General features: G+C 36.8%; 1 protein-coding gene across 3 annotated transcripts in view; it reads left to right on the top strand.

Moving 5' to 3' along the window:
* The window catches only part of TTC8 (tetratricopeptide repeat domain 8), a 46,221-nt gene extending 24,734 nt beyond the window's left edge, over positions 1–21,487 (top strand). The window contains exons 6-13 of one of the 3 annotated variants that reach the window (XM_033109476.1): positions 2,975–3,060; positions 7,047–7,134; positions 9,412–9,522; positions 11,410–11,549; positions 12,912–13,086; positions 13,405–13,527; positions 16,532–16,615; positions 18,456–21,487. In XM_033109476.1, the coding sequence (XP_032965367.1) occupies positions 2,975–3,060; positions 7,047–7,134; positions 9,412–9,522; positions 11,410–11,549; positions 12,912–13,086; positions 13,405–13,527; positions 16,532–16,615; positions 18,456–18,572 (924 nt within the window). In that variant the 3' untranslated portion in view covers positions 18,573–21,487. The remainder of the gene's footprint in view (positions 1–2,974; positions 3,061–7,046; positions 7,135–9,411; positions 9,523–11,409; positions 11,550–12,911; positions 13,087–13,404; positions 13,528–16,531; positions 16,616–18,455) is intronic. The other 2 variants (XM_033109474.1, XM_033109475.1) reach the window with 2 other exon arrangements.
* The last annotated feature ends 215 nt before the right edge of the window (positions 21,488–21,702 follow it).

Below are 21,702 nucleotides of genomic sequence, written 5' to 3'. Positions count from 1 at the left end.
AATAAATTTTACTGGGGAGTATTGGGGAACAGTGTGTTTCTCCAGGGCCCACCAGCTCCAAGTCGTTGTCCTTCAATCTAGTTGTGGAGGGCGCAGCTCAGCTCCAAGTCCATTTGCCATTTTCAATCTTTAGTTGCAGGGGGCGCAGCCCACCAGCCCAAGTGGAATTGAACTGGCAAACTTGTTGAGAGCTCATGCTCTAACCAACTGAGCCATCCAGCTGCCCCTCTGGAAGCTCAGTGGCAGCTCGTTGTCTTCAATCTAGTTGTGGAGGGCGCAGCTCACTAGCCCATGTGGGAATCGAACTGTCAACCTTGTTCAGAGCTTGCGCTCTAACCAACTGAGCCATCCGGCTGCTTCAAAGTATGACTTTTTTTTAACATTAGTGGTTGGAGCACTATTAGGAAATCCATTGGGATGCTCAGTTGGACATTTTCACAGAAATTATGTTGTCCAGATCTACTGAGAACTCTGCTTATGGACTTTTATAAATTTATGGCTTTTATTTATGACATTCTGAGCCTTTATTAATATCTAGATTCTGGATTGATTAATTTATTGAAATATCCTTAAATATAAGTATGTAATCATTTATTTTAAAGAATTGGGAAAGACTAGAGAAATACAGATTTTCTCTCACCACTTAAAAAATTTTAAATGTGAATACAAATCTTTTTACAAAGACAGTTTTGTTTGGTACTTAAGTAACTTTCAATATTAGAAACAAAGAATAGAATTAATTCAATCAATAAAAAAGTCTTGAGTGCCTCTTAACAACATAGCAACCTATCAGAACAACAGAGACACGTAAGAAGCGGTGCCTGTCCTCAGGAAATTTAGGGTCCATTTGAAATTCTAGCAAGTGGTTTTATCTAGTGCAGCCTGAGTCTTCATATGAAGAATGATCATAAAAATATATTTTTTATCATTTTTATTCTATATCAGCAATTCATATTAAAATGGGTTTAGCACAAATATAGGGATCCTATACAGGAATAGTTGTTTTAGGACCATATCTGGTTGTCAAATCAGCAGCCTGTAATAAGCACTAAATCTAACCTTGGAAAACTAAAAAATGTAAAAATAAATTAGAATGACATTTTTTGGAAAAATAGGTCGTTAGATTAAACATGAGAGTGAATAGGATCTACTTGCTGGAAAACGTCTTTATAAAAATTAAGTTAAAATGAATATGTTCAGATATTTACAATATACCCCTGAATTGAGCTGATTAAAAATGTTTTTCTAGTATTTCCAGAGATAATACTAATTGAAGTTAAACTTTTCCCTCATTTTTTTTTTTAAGATTTTTATTGGGGAAGGGGAACAGGATTTTATTGGGGAACAGTGTGTACTTCCAGGCCTTTTTTCCAAGTCAAGTTATTGTCCTTTCAATCTTAGTTGTGGAGGGTGCCATTCAGCTTCAAGTTGTTATCCTTTCAGTCTTAGTTGTGGAGGGCGCAGCTCAGCTCCAGGTCCAGTTGCCATTGCTAATTGCAGGGGGCGCAGCCCACCATCCCTTGCGGGAGTCAAACTGGCAACCATGTGGTTGAGAGCCCACTGGCCCATGTGGGAATCGAACCAGCAGCCTTTGGAGTTAGGAACACAGATCTCCAACCGCCTGAGCCACCGGGCCAGCCCTTCCCTCATTTTTTTGCTTCCATTTTTATTTCTGACTTGGGGGAAAAAAAAATGTATATGAAAGTTTTGTGTGTGTGTGTGTGTTGTTTTTAATTTCCATAGTTTTCAAGTTGATATGTTGACTTTTCAAGTCTATTAGAACCCCAGCATGGTAGCACCATTTCTTTGTAAATAGTTTGCATATTTAGAAGTCTCCCCTGAAGCCAGAGAAGATGGGGAACACAAAGAAATGTTATTAGTTTTCAGTAGGCGATTCAAGGAATGTTTCTGGCATTCATTTCACAAAAGAGTTAATATTAAATGGACAATAATATGAGATACACTCTGAGATAACAACCAAAAATCTAAGTTACTTTTTTTGAATTGTTGGATATCATGATTATACTAACACCGTCAAAGAAAAAAATTTTTTCAACCTTGAGAGAAGGAATAATTAATAAGTATTATTAAAAAAAATCAGAATTCTCTTTTAACAATAACCTGTGTCTTTAGCCACCAAATCTTTACATGAGCTGCAAATTTCTATGAACTTCACATTTGTGTAAAGATTGATTTGCTTTTTTCTCTTTCTCCTAATGGTTTCCACTTCCTCTGCATAAAATTTTAATTCCTATTTAGTCATTTCTTGTCAGATGTTGAATAAACAGTAGAAAGAACAGACAAGGAGACATTAGAGAGATGGGATAAACACATGTAAAATATGAAAGCAATTAAGATTTTTTTCAATCTGCAGCAAAGGAAAGTCTGAGCCTTAGAATTACTGGAATCTAAGGTAATGTCAGAATAATGAAATGAAGCTTTTTGAAGATGGAAGTTACCCAAGTACCCCAGCTCCTTTTGCTCTTCTTCATGATCCTGTTTTCCAAACCTTTTCTACCTGCTTACGTGATCTTTTTCTGTTTCCTTCCATTTCGATTTTAAAGTGGGGCCTGTGGTAGGACCTGGCTGACACACCAAAGCCTGGACTGCCACTGAGCTTGGAGGCACTTTGAGTCTTTAGACAGACAATAAATGGTGGGGAGAGGGTAAAAACTTACGGATTTTTAAAATATCAATTTTGTGCCTTGTATATTAAAATTGTATTCAAATATATTGTACATCTGCTTCTTTTTAATCAGTGTTTACTCCTCAGCTGCTGTCAGCCCTCTGGTCTGGAACTGATTATTTAGAGAAAATTGGTTGGGGCCATCTGGAAACATGAGCAACTTGAGTTTCTCTCTGATTTCTAATGCATGTTTTGATGGATGCTAATTATATGCTTTATTTCATTATTTATTGTTTCTGTGTATTGTTAGAAAAGAAAATCCTAACATAAAATGACTTGTTTTCAAAGGCTTTGGACTTGGCTGCCCTTTCTACAGAGCATTCTCAGTACAAGGACTGGTGGTGGAAAGTGCAGATTGGAAAATGTTACTACAGGTAAAATTTGGATTATTTGTGAAGGGTTTATGACGAAGTGGCCACATATTTTAGAGTCAAATCTGATGAATTTTTATTTTTTGCAGGGAGGATAGATTTCCTCATGAAGAAATGATAACTGTGTCTTTGGCTTACTGAAAAAGCAATTAACACATAGTGGCACTAACAACTGACACCTTTAGAATAGTAGAATTTTAGAACTGGGAACGGGAAACTTGGAGACCCTCAGGTGCAGCACCCCTTTTCAGATGAGGAAGCTGAGGCCAGAGAGAGGCTGTGATGTGCGTAAGGAACCTGTTCGTCACAGATCTGGGGCTAGAATCGAGTCTGTTGGTTCCCACTCCGCTCGTCTTGGCTCTCAAGGCTTTTTTATTCCCACTGTTGCCTCACATTGGGAAAGTGCTTTGCGCTTAAGCGATATAGAGTGTCACGTTATGTTATCGCACGTAAATCTCACAGCACCTTGAAGGTAGTTACTATTATTAGCCCTTGTCCAGATGAGAAAAACTGAGCCTCAGAAAGATAAAATGACTTGCCCGAATTCATGTAGCTATAGTAAGTGGCAGAACAAGAATTTGAGCTCAGCTTTTTGATGCTCGTTCTCTTACTGTTTGCACAATTCCATAGTGTTTCTCTAGGATCTGAATATTCTTATATTAATTCACTTAATGTTTAAACACATTTTTAAGCACATTAATTGAGAGATCAGAAATGCTGTAATTAATTTTATGAATATTATACAGCAACTTGTAAAGCCGATCTGAAACTTGTTCCCTGACATTGAAATGCGCTTGGAGCATTTGAAAAGTAGGGACAAATGAACAATTATATTTTATAGGGATAAATGTCTTTTGCTATTCAAAAACAAGGTAGATGGATTACTGTGAGCATCCTTCAGTACTTATAAATTTTAGTTTTCAGTCAAACACTGTGAGGAAAAGAAATACATAAATGGGAAAAAAGGGTGCATTTTCTTCTATTGAAATTAGGACTACTTTCCATTTAGATATTTCATGTAGAACTCTAAAGTATTTTTTTCCTACTGTTAGATTCAGGAAGTGTTTTCTGCTAAAAGGTAATTTTAGACTGTTATAACATTGAACTCTTATGAATACAATTTCTGAAGACAAACTTGAAATCTTGAGCTTCTAAGCAAAACCTTCAGAAATCTTTAATATTTGAAAATAAGCCCAACCCGGATTCTTTCTGCCATTCACATAGGATGGCATTTAGATAAGTGTATTTTGTCATATTAATTATCATTCTTCTCTGTTCCTTAATAGCATCTCATCTTTATTATGAATACAGCATTCATTCATTCATTCACTCACTCAGTAAAATATTTAATGAGCAGCTACTCTGCCAAGCACTGGGGTAACAAGTATTTATTAGATAGTCTCTTCAAATGGTTTATAGTCGAATGCAGAGAGAGTACGGTAAACAACTATATATGCATGGTTCCCATTATGACAGAAGCAAGTGCAGTTGAAGTGGGAACCCAGAGAAAGAGCTCCTAGCTTCGAGTGGCTAGGTCAAGGATGCGTTACCAGCTGATGCGGCCCCCAATTGACTTCTGTCTCTTTGCTGCTGATCATTAATTCTACTGGGTCTTCCTCTGCAATAGCTCTCACACTTGCTCCCTTACTACCCATTCCTGCCCCATATCACACTCTGGTATTTCGGGTCATTTGTTTGAACTGTTACATTAGCTTCTTCTCTGGGTTTCCTGCCTCCATTTTTTTGCCCCATTAGTCCTCCCCTATCAGAGTAACTGTTGTGAAGAAACAACTCTTGTCGGATTCTTTGGTTAATCCCCGTTACCTCTAAAGTGAAGTCTGGATTTCGGTGTGGCATCCACGGTCTCATCCCAGTCTGTCTGCATGTTTGCCCATATCTCTCCCTTCTCCCATTCCTTACTGTGTCCTCCTTTTTGGTTAAACCAAAACAACTCAGCATTCCCCTAACATGCTGCGTACTTTCCTGCCTGTTTACTTATGCTGATAGTTTACTCCTCCCTCACCTCACCCTGTCTAGCTGTCAAAATCTTGTCTATCACTTCTTCCCCGAAACTATCTTGGTTCGCTCTTCCTCTGTGTTCTCAAGGCACTTTTTTTTCTCGTTGCCATAATACTAAATTTGTTTATGAGCATGTTTTATTTCAATCCTTACTGGTGTCTTCAGGACATGGTTGTTATCTTCGTTTTTGCATCTCCTTGCCTTCATGAAATGTGCATGCAGTGGGTGCTTGACAATGTTTATTGAATTAAATTGGAGAGAAAAAGGTAGCAGTTGATGGGGATTACCTCTGATATTGGCCTGTGTTCATGAACTTGACTGATGTTTTCATTATTCCTAGACTTTCTTTATATATGACACACTCCGTTTTCTTTATACCAGAACCCATGTGGTAAACTTCTTTTTGATAGTAGTAGAAGAAATTATCTCTTGAAGATGCAATGATAAAAAACATGACCCATCCTTCCTTCTTTTTTTTTGGTTTCCAGGTAGCTTAATAGCTCTGATTGCTTCCTTGTTTGTTTTTTAATTTGTTTATTCTTCCATCTCCAAGGTTTTAAGAAAATCTATTTCTGTTTTCATGTTCTTAATATATATATGTCTTTTTGTTGTAGTCTCTTTTAGTTTTTTATTTTTATTTTTATTTTTTAATTAAATTTTATTGGGGTGACAATTGTTGGGTAAGGGGGGAGGAGGGTGGTAGATGAGGGTAAAAGGGATCAAATATATGGTGACGGAAGGTTGTAGTCCCTTTTAAATCATTTTTGGAAGAGACAATTTATTAGATAAAAATGTATAGACACTCGTGAATAATTAGGTATTCATGGAATTCAGTGACTGAACTTCAGCCATGTGTTTAAGACTTGCATATTCAGTTGCAGTTATGTATATAAATATGCTGTTTTACAGAACTTTTAGAGTTCTTTGATAACATTTTGTAAATACTCCTTATAAAAGTTGTGGGACCTTTGAAGAGGTGTAGGCTTCTGCCATATCACACATCCTCTAACTTTAGGCCAGTTTTGTTGTGTTTTTTTTAAATCACTTTTAATCTTCTTAATCCCATTTCTTCTAACTGCTATTTGGGTACAGCCACACCAATGCTTGAGGCTTAGGTTAGAAAAATGATCAAAGATTTTTTTTTCAAGCCTTTAAATGAAAGTAGCACAGTGGAACATACTGTGTATTGTCCTGACTTTATTTCACAAAAGAAAAGCATTATTATAAAGTGCCCAAGTAGCTCTTAGGTGGCTGTGGTGGAGGAGTTATGAGAAAGCCCAACAGATCTGTGAAGGAAAGGCTGAAGTGTCCTTTAGTGATTGATTTAGTGGTGACAGAACGTTCTCTGGGCAAAGGAGATAGGTGCTGAGATCAGGACACTTACAGTTACACAAGGAACAAATCTCAGATTTGTGGACTAGGACAGTCAGTGGCAGATACTAAAGAAGGAAAAGAAAATGTTTCTAGAATAATAAAAGGGTATAGCTGTATCCTCAAGTGGCAAATACTGCTTTCATCAACATTGATTAAGAACGGCTTTAAAAATGGGGTTTTGTCTCAGCAGAAGACGGTTTCCAAGAAATGCCATCCTTTAATTGTTCCAGTAAAGTAGAGACTCTTAAGTATTTATTCAGGTCACTTGCTGTAGGTCCAGCTGGTCGTAAGCTCTTTGGGTGGTGAACTGTGTGACCTGGCTCACCAGCAGCTATTAGTCCTGCTGTGACTAGACTGCCAACGGACTCTTTACTCAGCATTGCAGGGTTAGAAAAACAGTGAACATGGGAAATAGGCAACTTTTTGCTAAACTGTATAAATATACACGTTGATATGAACACGTGTGTATGCTATTACCTTCTTTTACATGCTTACTCGTATAAATGTAATTTGCCTCTATTCATATCTTCATGGCATGAATGTCGTAGTATTTATTTTTAACTTGAATGTCTAATTTTTTTAATGGCTGTTCTTAGGTTAAGAATGTATCGTGAAGCAGAAAAGCAGTTTAAATCAGCCCTGAAGCAGCAGGAAATGGTAGATACATTTCTCTACTTGGCAAAAGTAAGTAAGTATTCTAAATTTGAGTGAAATCTGTCTTCTCAGAGTAAATGTTTAAATTCTGGCCAATGCATGGGGAGAGTTGCCAGTTTCTTTAGGAATATTTTGGCAAGTTAATGTGTTCAGATTTAACTTATTTTTCTTTTCAGCAAGGGAAAATGTGGGACCATATGGAGAATAACTATTTCAGGAGAAATTGATTACATGACAAATAATAAAACCCCATTGAAAGATTGCCCATTCAAGCAGAAGAAAATACCTCAGGCTTAACCACCCCCATGGGTAATAGGCCCCAGCGAGACCCTTGTTTTTACAACACACTTGTCTCCCACCTAAGCAGACTGTAGAGAACAGGATTTTTTTTTAATCTATATCCTTTATTTCTTGGCTCTATCATAATAGCAAAAACAATCTTTCCCCTTTATTGAGCACCTACTCGGTGTTCCCGCTTTATTGAGCACCTATTCAGTGTAAGGTATTGCAGCAGGTCTGTTCTTTATGCAGCTTAACCCTTATTGCAACCTCTCTGGTCTGTTTGAATATTTCCTTTGCTCTTAAGGAAAAGGAGACTTAAAGAAGGTAAGATGTTCAGGGTCACTTGCTTTTACGAGCCAGCATTCAAACCCAGGATGTTCTAATGCCAGAGCCTCCTCACTGCCTCTTAGTGCCACCCACAGCCACTATGGAAGTGAGGGGCCACCCAGAATTTTCAGTGTTGGGGTAGTTACTTAACCCCCATCAAGTCTACTTTAAAAGACATATTTGATGAAGTGGTTGTTATGACATCATCTTTCTGTATATTTAAGAATTTTTTTTAATTAAAAAAATGTGGTAAAGGAGGTTAAAAAGAAGATGAGATATAAAAGGAAGGGCTACTACTTTCTAAATACGGTATTAAAGTGAGTATACTAAAAGGACACAAAATGAAAAGTAAGCTATATAATTTGCTAATCTGTGCTAATTGTACTGTGCTCATCTTAGTATGTGTGCAGTGGTTTTCAAAGATGTTTGAAACTATATGATATCTAAATCTATCTACTATACATTATATATTAAACTTAAATTCTTAAAGAAGTTTCAGTGTATCACAGTAGATTTTTAAACTTTCCTGACAGCTTGAAATTAAAATTTAAGCCACACTATTTGAGTATCATCTTAGTTGATAATTACCTGTCATATGGCTAAAAAAAATGTACTTTCAATTTTAACTATTGTTAAATTCATGGTTTGACCTATTTTTCCATAAATAGATTTGTTTAAATTCCTTATTGCTTACATAACTGTATAGAGGTAAAATTTACTTATTTTCTTCAATATGTTAAGGAATGATTGCTAAATAATAGAGATCAAGCAGATTTTAGAAACAACATTGTGTCTTAAAATTTTAGATGGTTAATTTAAAAAATTATCAAATATTTTATATTACTTAGCATATTAAATCATATTATTTGTTGTATCTTTAAAAACAGTTTAGAAGCATATAAGATAAAAATGGAAAAGTTTTCACCCATACCTCTCCCTCTAATCTTACACTTTAGCAATAAACACTGTAAACAATTTTCTGTGTATCCATTTGAGCCATTCTTCAAAGCACAATCTAGCTGTTTAGGAAGAAATAGAGGATCCATGATCATGAAGAAAAAATGTCATAATCTTATGTTTCTATACATAAAATAATTCTCTATTTTAGAGATTCTTCTTAGGTATATGGGTTATTCATTCAAATGTCCTAATTGCTAATTAAGTGGAAGCCATCAAGTGCTAACTCCCTCAACTCCCTGACGCCACACCTCACAAATCTGTTTCCCCTCTTTTTCGGGAGGTTCTTTTCCAAAACCATCCTTTTCACAAGCTCTCTCCTGCTGCTCTTTCTCAGACCTTGTTCCATGGGTCATCCCCTCTTTCTCCTGCATCTGCGACTTCAATCTCATAATTGATTCCTTAGTGCCAGTCAGTAGACATACTCATTCATGTCTGTTCTATCCTAAAAAGATTGTCCCTTGATCCTTTCTTGTCTAGTTACTGCTTAGTTTCTCTGACAATAGTAAGCTGAAAATAAGCATTTGTTGAAGAAATAAATAAATGAATACTTCATATACAACATGTGGAGATAAAACCATAACATCATTATTGGAAATTAATCCTAAACGATTTGAAGAAATTTTACTGTAATATCTAGGAGATGATTTTTGTTACTAAACAATTATTATAAACTTGTCATAAAAGATACTACATTATTTTAAGAACCGGTACTTTTACTGCATTGTATCTTGGTTTTAGGTTTACATCTCATTGGATCAACCTGTGACTGCTTTAAATCTTTTCAAACAAGGCTTAGATAAGTTTCCAGGAGAAGTAACCCTACTTTGTGGAATTGCCAGGATCTATGAGGTGAGGTTCATAGTATTAAAAAAATTGACATAAAATTAAGACTGTGCTTCTTAAGTAAGCCCATTTCCCTTTGGGGTCCTAGCAAGGAGAACAATTTATAAAACTATGATGGTTGGTCTGTGCTTCACCAACAGAATAAGATACTTTAGTGTATACATTTAGCCAAGCTGAGTTTTTAAACCTATGGAAAAGTATAGAAAATGGTATGACATAGAGAGTTAAGTTAGTCTTCCCTATAGATAGCTAGCTGTCCCAGTACATTTACTGATCCTTTCCCAAAGTCTATAATTTCAAATATAAATTTCTTTCTATATATGGTAGGTACGTTTTGGGGCCTTCTGTTCCGTTGTTCTATTTGTCTAACCTTATACCAATATTAGACCATCTTAATTACTGTAGTCTTATAAAACTTACTATTTGGGAGGGCACTTTGTTCATCTTCATCAGGAATGTCTTGGCCATTGTGGACTTTTGCTTATTCTTATAAATTTTATAGTCATGTTCCATGAAAAGGATATTGAGATATCCTACCTACTGCCTAATAACTTCAGCTTTACGATAATGTCTGACACCAATTTGGGCAAATTCTACCACCAAAGAGACCCACACTGGCTGAGACAGGAAGAAAGGCCCCAAATATCATTCTAATATCAACATTTCTGAAAGTGTGATCCAGAGATTCCTGGGGGTCCTGGAGACCCCTTTCAAGGAGTCCACAGATCAAAACTATTTTCATAATACTAATATTGATGAGATTGTTGATAATATTAGTGGCTATATTTTTTTGATATTGAATAACGAAATGCATTAATCTCCATACTGTCCCCTCAATTTTGCTGTGAACCTAAAATTGCTCTAAAAATAATAAAGTCCTCCAAAAAAAAAAATATTGAGTCCTTGGAGGTAAAAAAAATTTCTGTGTGATAAAAAGCATAGTGTCATACTTCTTACAGTTGGTGGTGTCTCGTAGATTTGATAAAATATGTTATAATTAAAGTCTAACAAAAATGTGAGTCTTCATATGCTAAGGAGTGAATGATTCACACAATAAGTGTCATGAAAGTTGAGAAACAGAAGAGAGTTATATGAACTGAGGGCACTGGGGAAATTTCCATGAGGGATATGGAGCGTGAACTGGCCTTGAAGATGATCTTGAAAGATATAACATTCATTAATAACATTAAATACATTTAGTTGTGATTATCAGGGAGACTCCAGGTCTTTCTGCTCCATTCTTCCCCACTTCGGTGTATCCTGTGTGTAACCATCAAGTTATTCTTTAAAAATGTAACTAGAATCACGTGATTCCTCTGCTCTGATCTCTAATGGCTTTCCCTCAACTTGGGGAAAACACCTGAAGTTCTTGCCATGATGAACAAAGCACCTGGCTACCTCTCAGATCTCCTTTTGTGCCTGTCTCCCTCTCTGCAGCCTCACTGGCTTTTGTGTGGCTCTTCACACGTGACAAGTGCATTCCCACCTCAGGCTTTTACAGTTGTTGTTCCCTCTGTCCAGATTTCGCTTCCCCACTTGTGCTCATGTCTCAAGTCCAGCCTCTGTTCACGAGTCATCTCCTCCAAAACCCCTTCGGAAGCAGCACCCTCTCTCTCTGAATACCCTGCTCTGTTTTTCTGTACAACACTTATCCTTGCCCGACTTTATAGTACATATTTGTTCGTTTCTCTTCCCTACCAGATGTACCCTCCTTGAAGATAGTGTTAACTTTATGCTTTTGTTCATAGTATGTCCCCAGGGCCTAGAACAGTCTGACACATACTAGCCTCTTATTAAATATTTATTGAATGGAAGAATGTAAACCAGTAAGAACAAAAATAATTTCTTGGCAATATTAATAAAGTACTGCTCTTCTGTCTTGATGGAGAATAGGAAATGAACAATATTTCATCAGCAGCCAAATACTACAAAGAAGTTTTGAAACAGGACAATACTCACATAGAAGCCATTGCATGCATTGGAAGTAACCACTTTTATTCTGATCAACCAGAAATAGCTCTCCGGTTTTACAGGTGTGCTTTACCTTCCATTTTTAGAACTACTTTCCTGTAAAATATTGATGAAACAATAATAATGGTGGAATGAAAATGTAGAGAAATAATGCATAGGCTATATCTATATATGAGACTAAAAATTCAAACACCTAGATCTTTTATGAGTGTTAAAGTGACTTGTAATAATTTGGAAATGCACAGATATTTGGCATCTTGTAGAAACACACCTGGATAACCAACTGAGTTTTTAACCCCATGTCATGGTCTGAAGTAGCCATTTTGCCATCACCCAACAACAGTTTGATAGTTCCTGGAAGCGCCTCTCACCGTCACTGGCTTCATTAACACCACTGTCTATAATAGAAAGACCCTGAAAGTGAAATAGTGATGAGATTTGCAAACAGCAGTGGGCAAAGAGCAGTGGGCCCCAGGTTCTGAGCCCTGATGAGAACCTGAGCCAGGATTCCCTGTTTTGTGCAGTATTGTCAGCTCTCGTCCAAAATGCTTTTCGATTTAAATAAATTCTGTTCTCTTTTAAGCACATACTTATTTTATCCGAGGGATGGTTTCTGAGATTAATATTTAAATTTTGATTTCCTCGTCAGCACTTAGGTTATAAACAAGGAGATAACTGGCAACTGACAAGAGTTCTTTCCATACTTATGTTGGATGCATAAAACATGATAATACGAATGCCATCTTGTCACATGCAGCTGTGATTCTACTCCCCCATCCCCAAAGTGGCTCATGAGTTCCTCAGGGCAGCTGGGGGTGGATTTTCATTTGCTTATTTGAACTCTCTTATCCTTTGTCCTTTGGGGTTAATGATTCATAGAAACAAAACGGGCTTCTTGAGCTGTAGCATGAAAGCTAAGTGGATAACATGGGGGTCCACTGGTGGTCTTATCTTCCCTGGTGGAATCCCATTGGAGGTCAGTAGATGCAGCTCACCTACAAAATTCACATAACCAAAAACAGGATCCAACTCAGCTGAAAGCTTGGAGGTGAACACTCAACACAGTCTCCAAATTAGATGAGAAGGTCTTAGGAATTTATCTATGGGCACCAAAGCTTTATGAAGCCAGAATGTGTGACTATTTACTTCTTATTTTGGTTTCCTACCAATGTTTTTGGGGGAGAAAACGTGCATAAGTTGTAAGTTTGCCTCTGGACACATTTCCATGACTAGCATCATTAAAAAGACCTGCTTTTGTATTTGCTTTAACATTTTTTTCATTTACTCTAATACTTTCTATTTATATTCTTGGGGGGTTTAAAAATTATAAAATGAATTTATTTCTAACTTCGTAAAAGACATATATGTCTTGAGATTTATACTGTTGGTCTGACACCACAACATGTATGTTCTTTTTCAAAAAGGCGTCTCCTGCAGATGGGTGTTTACAACTGCCAGCTTTTTAACAATCTGGGGCTCTGTTGCTTCTATGCCCAGCAGTATGACATGACTCTGACCTCATTTGAACGTGCCCTTTCTCTGGCTGAAAACGAGGAAGAGGCAGCTGATGTCTGGTACAACTTGGGACATGTAGCTGTGGTATGTTGTTTCTCTAATGTAATTTCTGTTATAGAAAAAGGTGGCCACAAGTTGGGTTGAAGACATTTTCAGGTATTATCAATCCCGATTTGGTTTCACAGTCTTACGTAGCAATTTGGAGATTTCTAGAAGTCACCATAACTCATTTTATATTCCCAGGTTAAATCCTCTTAACATACAATTCACACTTGACTCATATGATTGGTATTTTTGCTTTTCCTATGATAGCAGGAAAGACTTCTATGAAGAAAGATGGGATGAAATGGCAGGAGTAAACACGTGGATTTGTGTATGTGGATATGTGTTTTTCTTCTCTAGGGAATAGGAGATATGAATTTGGCCCTTCAGTGCTTCATTCTGGCCCTGGTCAACAACAACAACCACGCCGAGGCCTACAACAACCTGGCCGTGCTGGAGATGCGGAAGGGCCACGTGGAGCAGGTCAGTGGCTCGGTGGACGGTCTGCTTTCTTCACAGCAAAGCTGTCATGTGTAGCCTCCTTACTTGTTAGAATTTAATGTAAGCTCCAAAGTCTGGCCATCCTGGGTTTGAATCCCAGCTCTGTCATGTAGTAGTGACCTTGGACAAGTTACTTCACCTTACTGTAGCCAAAATAGAGCTCTTGATTTCATTAGGACAAATCTGCACCTCCCCAGTCTTCTCTACCATAGTGAACTATTCCTCCGTTCACCATCTAGCTGCTCAAGCCGAAATCCTGGGAGCCACCCCTAATACCTCCCTTTTCCTACTGCCCCTCCCTGCCACTCCACATCCCCATCGTGTTTGGGAAGCCCTGTCCGTTCTACCTCCAAGCCACATCCTGGACCTGGCCCCTTTCCTCCTCCCCTGTCACCCTTCTCCAAATTGCTCGCATCTCCTGCCTGGACTACTGCAAGAGTCTCCTTGCTGGGATTTTGTTCCCACTTCTGTCAGCAAGTAAGTGTACCCTGTAATATATCCTCCTCAGAACAGCCAAAGGGACTTTTTTTTATATAAAATAAGATTATTTTATTACTGCTTCGCTTAGCATCCTCCAAAGGCTTTCTCTTTTCACTTGGAATAAAATCCTGACTTCAAAGCTTGGCCTACAAGGCCCCATGTAATCCGGCCTCTGGTTCCCTCTCAGACCACATCTTTTGCCACTACGGTAGTCCCCCACTTGTTCACAGTTTCACTTTCCTCAGTTTCAGTTATCTGCAGTCAACCATAGTTCTAAAATATTAAATGGAAAATTCCAGAAATCAGCAGTTCATAAATTTTAAATTGTGCACCGTCCTGAGTAGCATGATGAAATCTTTCGCTGTCCCACTCCTTCCTGCCTGGAGCGTGAATCATCCGATCTAGCGTATCCTCGCTGCATATTAGTCACTTAGTAGCTGTCTCAGTTATCAGATTGATTATCAAAGAGGGAGACCACATTTACATAAGTTTTATTATAGTATATTGTCATAATTGTTCTATTTTACTATTAGTAATTGTTGTTAATCACTTGGCGTGCCTAATTTATAAATTAAACTTTATTGGAGGTATATATGTATAGGAAAAACATAGTACATATAGGGTTCAGTACTTTCCAAGGTTTCAGGCATCCACCGGGGATCTTGGAACATATTACCTGCAGATAATGGGAATGTACTCCTTTCCTACTGACTGAGACACATTAGCTATCTTGCTGCTCTGCAAATATGCAGTGCCTGTTCTTACTTTATAGTCTTTGGAAAGTTCTTTCAGATCCTGCAATGACTTTTTTTTTTCATTGAGGCATTAGCTTAATTGCCATTCCTTAGAAAGGGCATCTCAAACACCAGTCTAAAGGTGACTTCAGGCTCGATAACAACTACTACCTTTTACTTTTTTCTTCATAGCACTTACCATTTTATCAGATATTTTCACGTGTGTATGAAGAATGTCAGCAGCTTGAAAGTAGGGACCTACTTTCTCTGTCTTCTAACTGCTCTATTTCAGCTCCAAATACAGTGCTGGGCCCATGGTAGGTGCTCAGTCAATATCTGTGAAATGAACAGATGATATATAAAATTGGGTAATAACAGTACCCGAAGGTGTTTTGTGAGGATCAGCAGATCATACATGTAAAGCACTTAGCACAGCAGGAGCATAGTATTGAATACATGGGAGACGCTTAATAAATTGTATTGTTATTATTATAACAAATTTTTAAGATGCTAAATATACAATAAACAGAGACTCAAGGCAGATCAGTAAGTTCCCAAAGTCACAGACGTAATGAAGGGCAAGCCAGGACGTTGACCTCCAACCTGTTCTCTTCAGCACAACGATAACCTTTTAACAAAACAAGGAAAGAAACATCATTGGATATGGCCCCCAAAGTAAATGTATAAAATACAAAGATGGATTTGTATTTTATAAACAAAAACTACTCCAAAATGGGAACTTGTTCTTTGATGGAACTGTACCTATGTCCATAGGAAGCAACTGCTTTTTGTGATTTTCTTTGTTCCTATATTGGTGATTTTCCTTCCCTCTTATTGTAGTTTCTCTAGTATACAATTGATTTGAAATGTCGTGGGGAAAGGTTTCATGATATTCACTCCATTTTATTATTAATTTTACCTCAACTTAAAAAGAAAATAGCTAATCATAACACACCATCCTACATGAACTGTCATTTTATTTTCCATTAAAAAGAAGATGCATGAATTTGTCTTCAGGGTCATGGATAGAGGGTTTGGGTTTAGCTACAAGTTGAAAGGTCATTCTGCAGCTTGGAATGCTGAATTTGTGGTCTTCACAGTGACTGTGAGACCATCTCCTGTCACTCAGTGGTCCCTGCAACGTCTGATCCCTTGCGCCTACAGGGCCAGAAGAATAATGTGGATTTTCTTTGTTTGTGTACTTTACAGAACAGAAAGCTTGTCATTTTCAGTTGCATTCAATTGTCATTTTCAGGTCAGGAGTATAATAAATGTTTGCTCACTGTCATCCAGCATAGAACTTCAGGCTTTGAAATTTACTGTGGTTGTTTGGTTGTTTTTCTTGTTGCATTACAAAACAGATACTTAGAACCCCACTAAAGCAATCAACAGCAACAAAAACTAGATTAATAGGACTTTTTTTTAGTATGGGGAGGATTATATTTTGAGTTCTATGTCATATTGAGGTATAAACTTTAAAAGAACAGTGGTTCTCAAATAATTAAGTCTATTCTGTTTTCAATTCTCTTATTTTCTCCGTATTTTGAAGCATTTTATTATTAATATAACTTTGGCAATATATAAGGAGTTGTATAGCAGTAAGTTGTATTTCATGAGGAATGTCATCTGTTTTCATCACAGGATCATGTATTTTAAGGTCCTATCCTGGGTAAAGAATTCTTTTACCAAAAAAAAGAAGAAAGAAAAATTACCAATATAGTGCTGATACATGCTTATATACCTTTAGTTTTTCTTTTCTTTTTTTTCCACAGGCAAGAGCACTGTTACAAACTGCGTCATCTTTAGCACCCCATATGTACGAGCCTCATTTTAATTTTGCAACAGTCTCTGATAAGGTATTCTCACTCTTTATCAATTTATCATCTGGTCTGCTTCATTCATCATTTGACCATCATAGAGTGCAGAATAATTATTTTATGTTTTAAAATATGACATTTAGTCATTGAAAAAATATTCATTAAATAACTCTTGGTTTGGGGACGATTTAGTAATTGACTTTTACATCAAGGAACTCCTGTATATATTATTTATGAATCATTGCCACCAAGTCTCTGGCACGACTGCTGTAAAATTAAGGATATTAGTGAAAGCTATTTTAGCTATAAACAATATGGAGCAAATGCAACTGTTAATATTGTGTTAAAGACAATTAATATCCAAGAGCTAATACAAATCATGTGCCATTTTTAATAATAAGAAGAAAACAAAGAAAAGGCATCTAATAACTAAGTTTTGCTTAGAAACCTTCCTTTAACGTGGAAGGTAAGTTTTGAGGATAAGGAAATGGCTAAAAATGTTTGCTGATGTAAAGACTCTTTCTGTATAGACCAAAAGACATTATAAAAATATGTCATTTTTCATAGCATGAACATGAAACCATCTGCACTCATTTCTGTTTTGAAAATAAGATAAGCTGTCATTCCTAAATTGTAATTTTTGAGTGCTTGTTAAGAGCCAGAGACTGTTCCAGGTGCTCTACACTTTCTCTAGGTCTCCCAACAACCCTGCACTGTAGGTATCCCTTACCTTCCTTACTCATTTTGTCATATACCTGATGTTTTGTTTATTGAGCCTGTGCTATATACCAGGTACTGTTGTAGGTACGGAAGATGTTAGCAGTGAATAAAACAGATAAAAACCTGTCCTTCGTTGCCACTTCCGTTCTAGAGGAACCCAAACCTTATCTATGGAACTTAAAAGACTTTCTAGAGACATGTGGCAGCCGCAAGTTGGGAATCCATACCCGGCTCCCAGTGATGCCAAAGTGTTTTCCAGTGTAGTGTGCTGCCACATAGGTAAACCGCAAAGAAGGCTTGATTACTTTCTTTCAGGAAGATTATCCCATTTTAAGAATATATAACTCAAATGAGAGATTTCTTTAAGCAAAAGGCTATCCTTCCTTTAGAGAAAATACTATGTTGAAAAGAAATATTCTGATTTAAAAAAGAAATGCTCTTATGTTTTTTAACACATATGCGTGTTAGAAAAAAAGACCAGAATTATCTAGATTTTCTGTGTGTGCACACACACTGAAAAGTGCTCTCTTTAGAAATGTATACGTGAATCCAGATACATTCATATGGATTCAGATACTGTGTGTTTTTCTTTAGGATTGGATTTTAACACATAATTTATTGAAAATCAGGGACACCCTTTATAAACTTTTAAAACCAAATATTTTTCCAACATTAATGTGCTTGCACCATTTAAAACCTCCCAGAGCATGCTTTCGTATCTTAAATACCATAGTTTTTGCTTGAATTTCTATTTATAAGATAATATCCTAATCAAAATACGTCTTTGTAGTACATTACAAAGAGCTGTCCTCAGGCTTTCCAAAACTACTCAGGGCTGTTTTAGCATGCAAATGTTATTTTATTTTTATAACACTGTCAGTGACAGGAAAAGAAAACACAGATTTATGAATTTATAATCAGACAACTGTAATGGGGCAGAAATATTTATACAATTGGTTATTTTATTTTTCTCATATATTTTTCAAGATTGAATTGTTATCTCAGTGAAAGAATTTTAAAACCAAAGTAGCCTAATCAAGCAATTTACCCTTAAGAACACTTTGAGTTTCTACAGTATGTGGAGATTATGTCTTGTTTTGACTTCCTTATTCATGTTTTCATGTTTCATTCTGTGGTCTTATTCTACTACTTCTCACAGATTGGAGATCTACAGAGAAGTTACGTTGCTGCTCAGAAGTCTGCAGCAGCATTTCCAGACCATGTGGACACCCAGCTTTTAATTAAACAGTTGAAGCAGCACTTTGCTATGCTCTGACTGCTCCTTAGACTAAATATATTCTTATAATGGGCCATTTATAGATGGGAAAAAGTAGTGTGTTTATGTATACGCGTATGTAGCACAAACCTGCCCTTGATATTAATGAAGATGACATAAGGGAGTTTAAACAAGAATGTGTTATGAAAACTTTATGCTACAAAAGACAGGATTTCAGCCTTCGTAAGTAGATCATGAAGGCTTCTCCCACGTTATATGGTAGATGTTTGTTAATAAGGTGATAAAACATTTTCATGAATTTCCTCAAATTTTTTATAGATGCACATTTTTAATGCCCTTAAGCTTGCCATTAGCTATCATTAAGAGATCTGAAATCTGCCTTTAAAATTGCACTTTTATGGCTAAAAATGTGTATATTTATCCTGATTATAAACTTTATTTGAAACTTAAAAATTGTATTTAAAACTATATGTCAAATGCTTTGGGAGACGCTATACATTTTCGTATGTATTTTGCTTTAAAGTAAATCAATGTGTAAAACACAATTCTGTTATTTTTCATGAATTTTTATTTCAGGCACCTCAGATAAAACAAGTACAGTAATCTTAGAAATCAAGTCATTATTTTAATTTCATTTGAAATGATATGCCACCAATTTGGATTTTTTTCTGAGGAGCTATTTATGTGATACCACATTGTTAATATAAGAATAACAGATTTAGAAATGGAGTCACAGGCCAGGAGTCCCACCTATCATCAGCCCTGAGAAGGTCGGGCTAGATTCCCAATATTATAAAATCCTGGAAAGGCTCTTCCATATTTAGAGGAACTCTCATTAAAGTGTTCATACAAGGAAATGTGTTAAAGACACAAGGCCACTCAAATTCCTATTTTGGACTTTGGGGTCTGTCCATGTTATCTTTCATTTTTTAACTTCATGAAAACTATTTTATAGATACTTATTTGTTTCTGTTCAGATTTGTATAAAGAGTACTACTTAGCTGACAGAAGAAAAGAAAGTGAGTTTCAGTCAGTATAGGTTGTTAAAGGCTGGAAGTAATACATAGATGGCACAGATGACGAAGGCAGGGCTGAGAGTTGTGCTGCTGGTTGGTGGTACAGTCACGGCTAGAACCCAAGATGTTGTTCATGAGCTTTAGGCTTTAACCCTTCCTGGTTCTCCAAGGTTTGCTAGTGTTTGTTCAGCTCACAAAAATTTCCTCCACACCATCAACTTTCCTAATTTTATAATGTGAGTCATTTTCTTCATTTAAAATAAAAACTAGTAGCCGTGGCCAGCATTTACTGAGGCTGTTGTACACACCCAGCGCTGTTATACGCACTCGATGTGGCTAACTCCTCTCATTCCCACTGCAGTCCTCTGAGGTGCTATTATTCCCATTTTACTTATGAGAAAAATGAGGCACAGAGAAGTCAAGTAACTTGCCCAATGTTATAAAGGTGGCAGAGCTGGGATTTAAACACAGGCAGTGTGGCTCCGACTATGTTAAATCACCTCTCAGTGTTTCTTCTGTAAATAAAGGTACTATCATTTAAAACAAATGTTATATGCATTAGTAAAAGTGAGTGATAAGGGAATATTAACGCAACAAAAAAAAAAATAAATGAGCCAGTATTACTAAGGTGATATGGAGAGATTTTTGTCTTGAATTTATGTTCATTCAATGTGAACACCAATGCAAAGAGTGAGTCAGGATGGCTAAAGGCAGAACGATGACATAACTCTGTGCGTCAGGAGTTACATACATCTTTGTAACAAAGTTATTTCTGCACTGCATGACTTCTGGCTTCTGTGCCAACATTTCTATAGGAAGGTTACCAATTGTCTTCTACCGGCTAAAAAGGTATCCAATCCATATACAAATTGTTCAGCCAAAATTAACACCATTGAGCTTCCAGCTGATGAAAATGAGATATGGCAAGAAAGCTGCCCGAACTGAATAACTGCTGAGGTTAGAAGTTCTTCCTTCCCAAGTGGGTCACATCTGAACTAGTCCCCTATGGTACTAATTGTTCTGTTACATTTCTGAACTGTATTTCCCAGGATCAGAGCACCCATCAGGATGTAAGTTATGACCTAAAGATAGAAAAATTAATAAAGATAATACATCACTACCCTTTTAATGTAGTTTCCACCACCAACTTTTTATTAGTATGAGGGATTTCCGTCAAAAGCTTTCAACTGGGACTGAGTTTAAGCAGTCAGAAAAAAAAGATTTTAAAATATGGTGGTAGGACTCAACCTTGGAAAATAATGAACCCAGAAATTGAGTCTGGGTAAAAAGCCTTTACTGGATTGTTTTAAATTCTCAGGAATAGGTAAATTGGAATGATCCATGGATATGTTCCAGAGTTTCAAAATGGTTATCCAGGCTCAAATATTAGGGGAAAAATAATATTTAGTAATTTGAAAATAACTGCAGTTTTATATCCTTCCATATAGATGGCATTAGTCCTATTTTTGGCGAAACAAAAACTTAACATTTTTGAGAGATGCTGTCATTTTACTTCCTTGATATCAAAGCCAAATTCTTGAGATTAAAGAATAAAGATTAAACAAAGATTAATTTATAATCCTTGGAGACTAATATTTCTTTCAATGTGATCCTTTCCCTTACTGAATCCTGACTAATAAAGAGTAATTGGTAGGTAAAATGTAAAGGATAAAAACCCTTGGAGAAAGCAACCATGTTATTTGAGGGAAGAAAAGGCCAGACTTAGATAGATTTTAGGAAGAAAGAATTTTCCCCCCTATTTAAATCAGAGAAAAGACCCCTGTACAGTGTTTGAAACTCAAGTTTCTATGGGCCCCATCACCTCACCACTGTCACTGCCCCCTGCCCCGCACCTGCTCGGATCTAACAGCTTCCATTTCTTTCTCTCCTAGGGCCGCTCAGGCGCGCTCTCTCTCTCTCTCTCTCTCTCTCTCTCTCTCTCTCTCTCTCTCTCTCTCTCTCTCTCTCTCTCTCTCTCCCCCCCCTTCCCCACCTCCCTCTCTCGCTTCCTCTCTCTCTTCCCCCTACCCCCTTACCCCCCCCCATATTCTCTCTCTTTTTTAGAAATCATAGTCCCTCTAAACCTTTCCCTTTCTAGTACTACCCTATCTCCTTTGTCACAACATCTTGAAATGGCAGGTAACATTTGTTGC

The sequence above is a fragment of the Rhinolophus ferrumequinum genome, chromosome 6 (genome assembly GCF_004115265.2).
Source record: "Rhinolophus ferrumequinum isolate MPI-CBG mRhiFer1 chromosome 6, mRhiFer1_v1.p, whole genome shotgun sequence".
NCBI classification, from domain to species: Eukaryota; Metazoa; Chordata; class Mammalia; order Chiroptera; family Rhinolophidae; genus Rhinolophus; species Rhinolophus ferrumequinum.
This window is presented reverse-complemented; position numbering and strand designations above follow the sequence as displayed.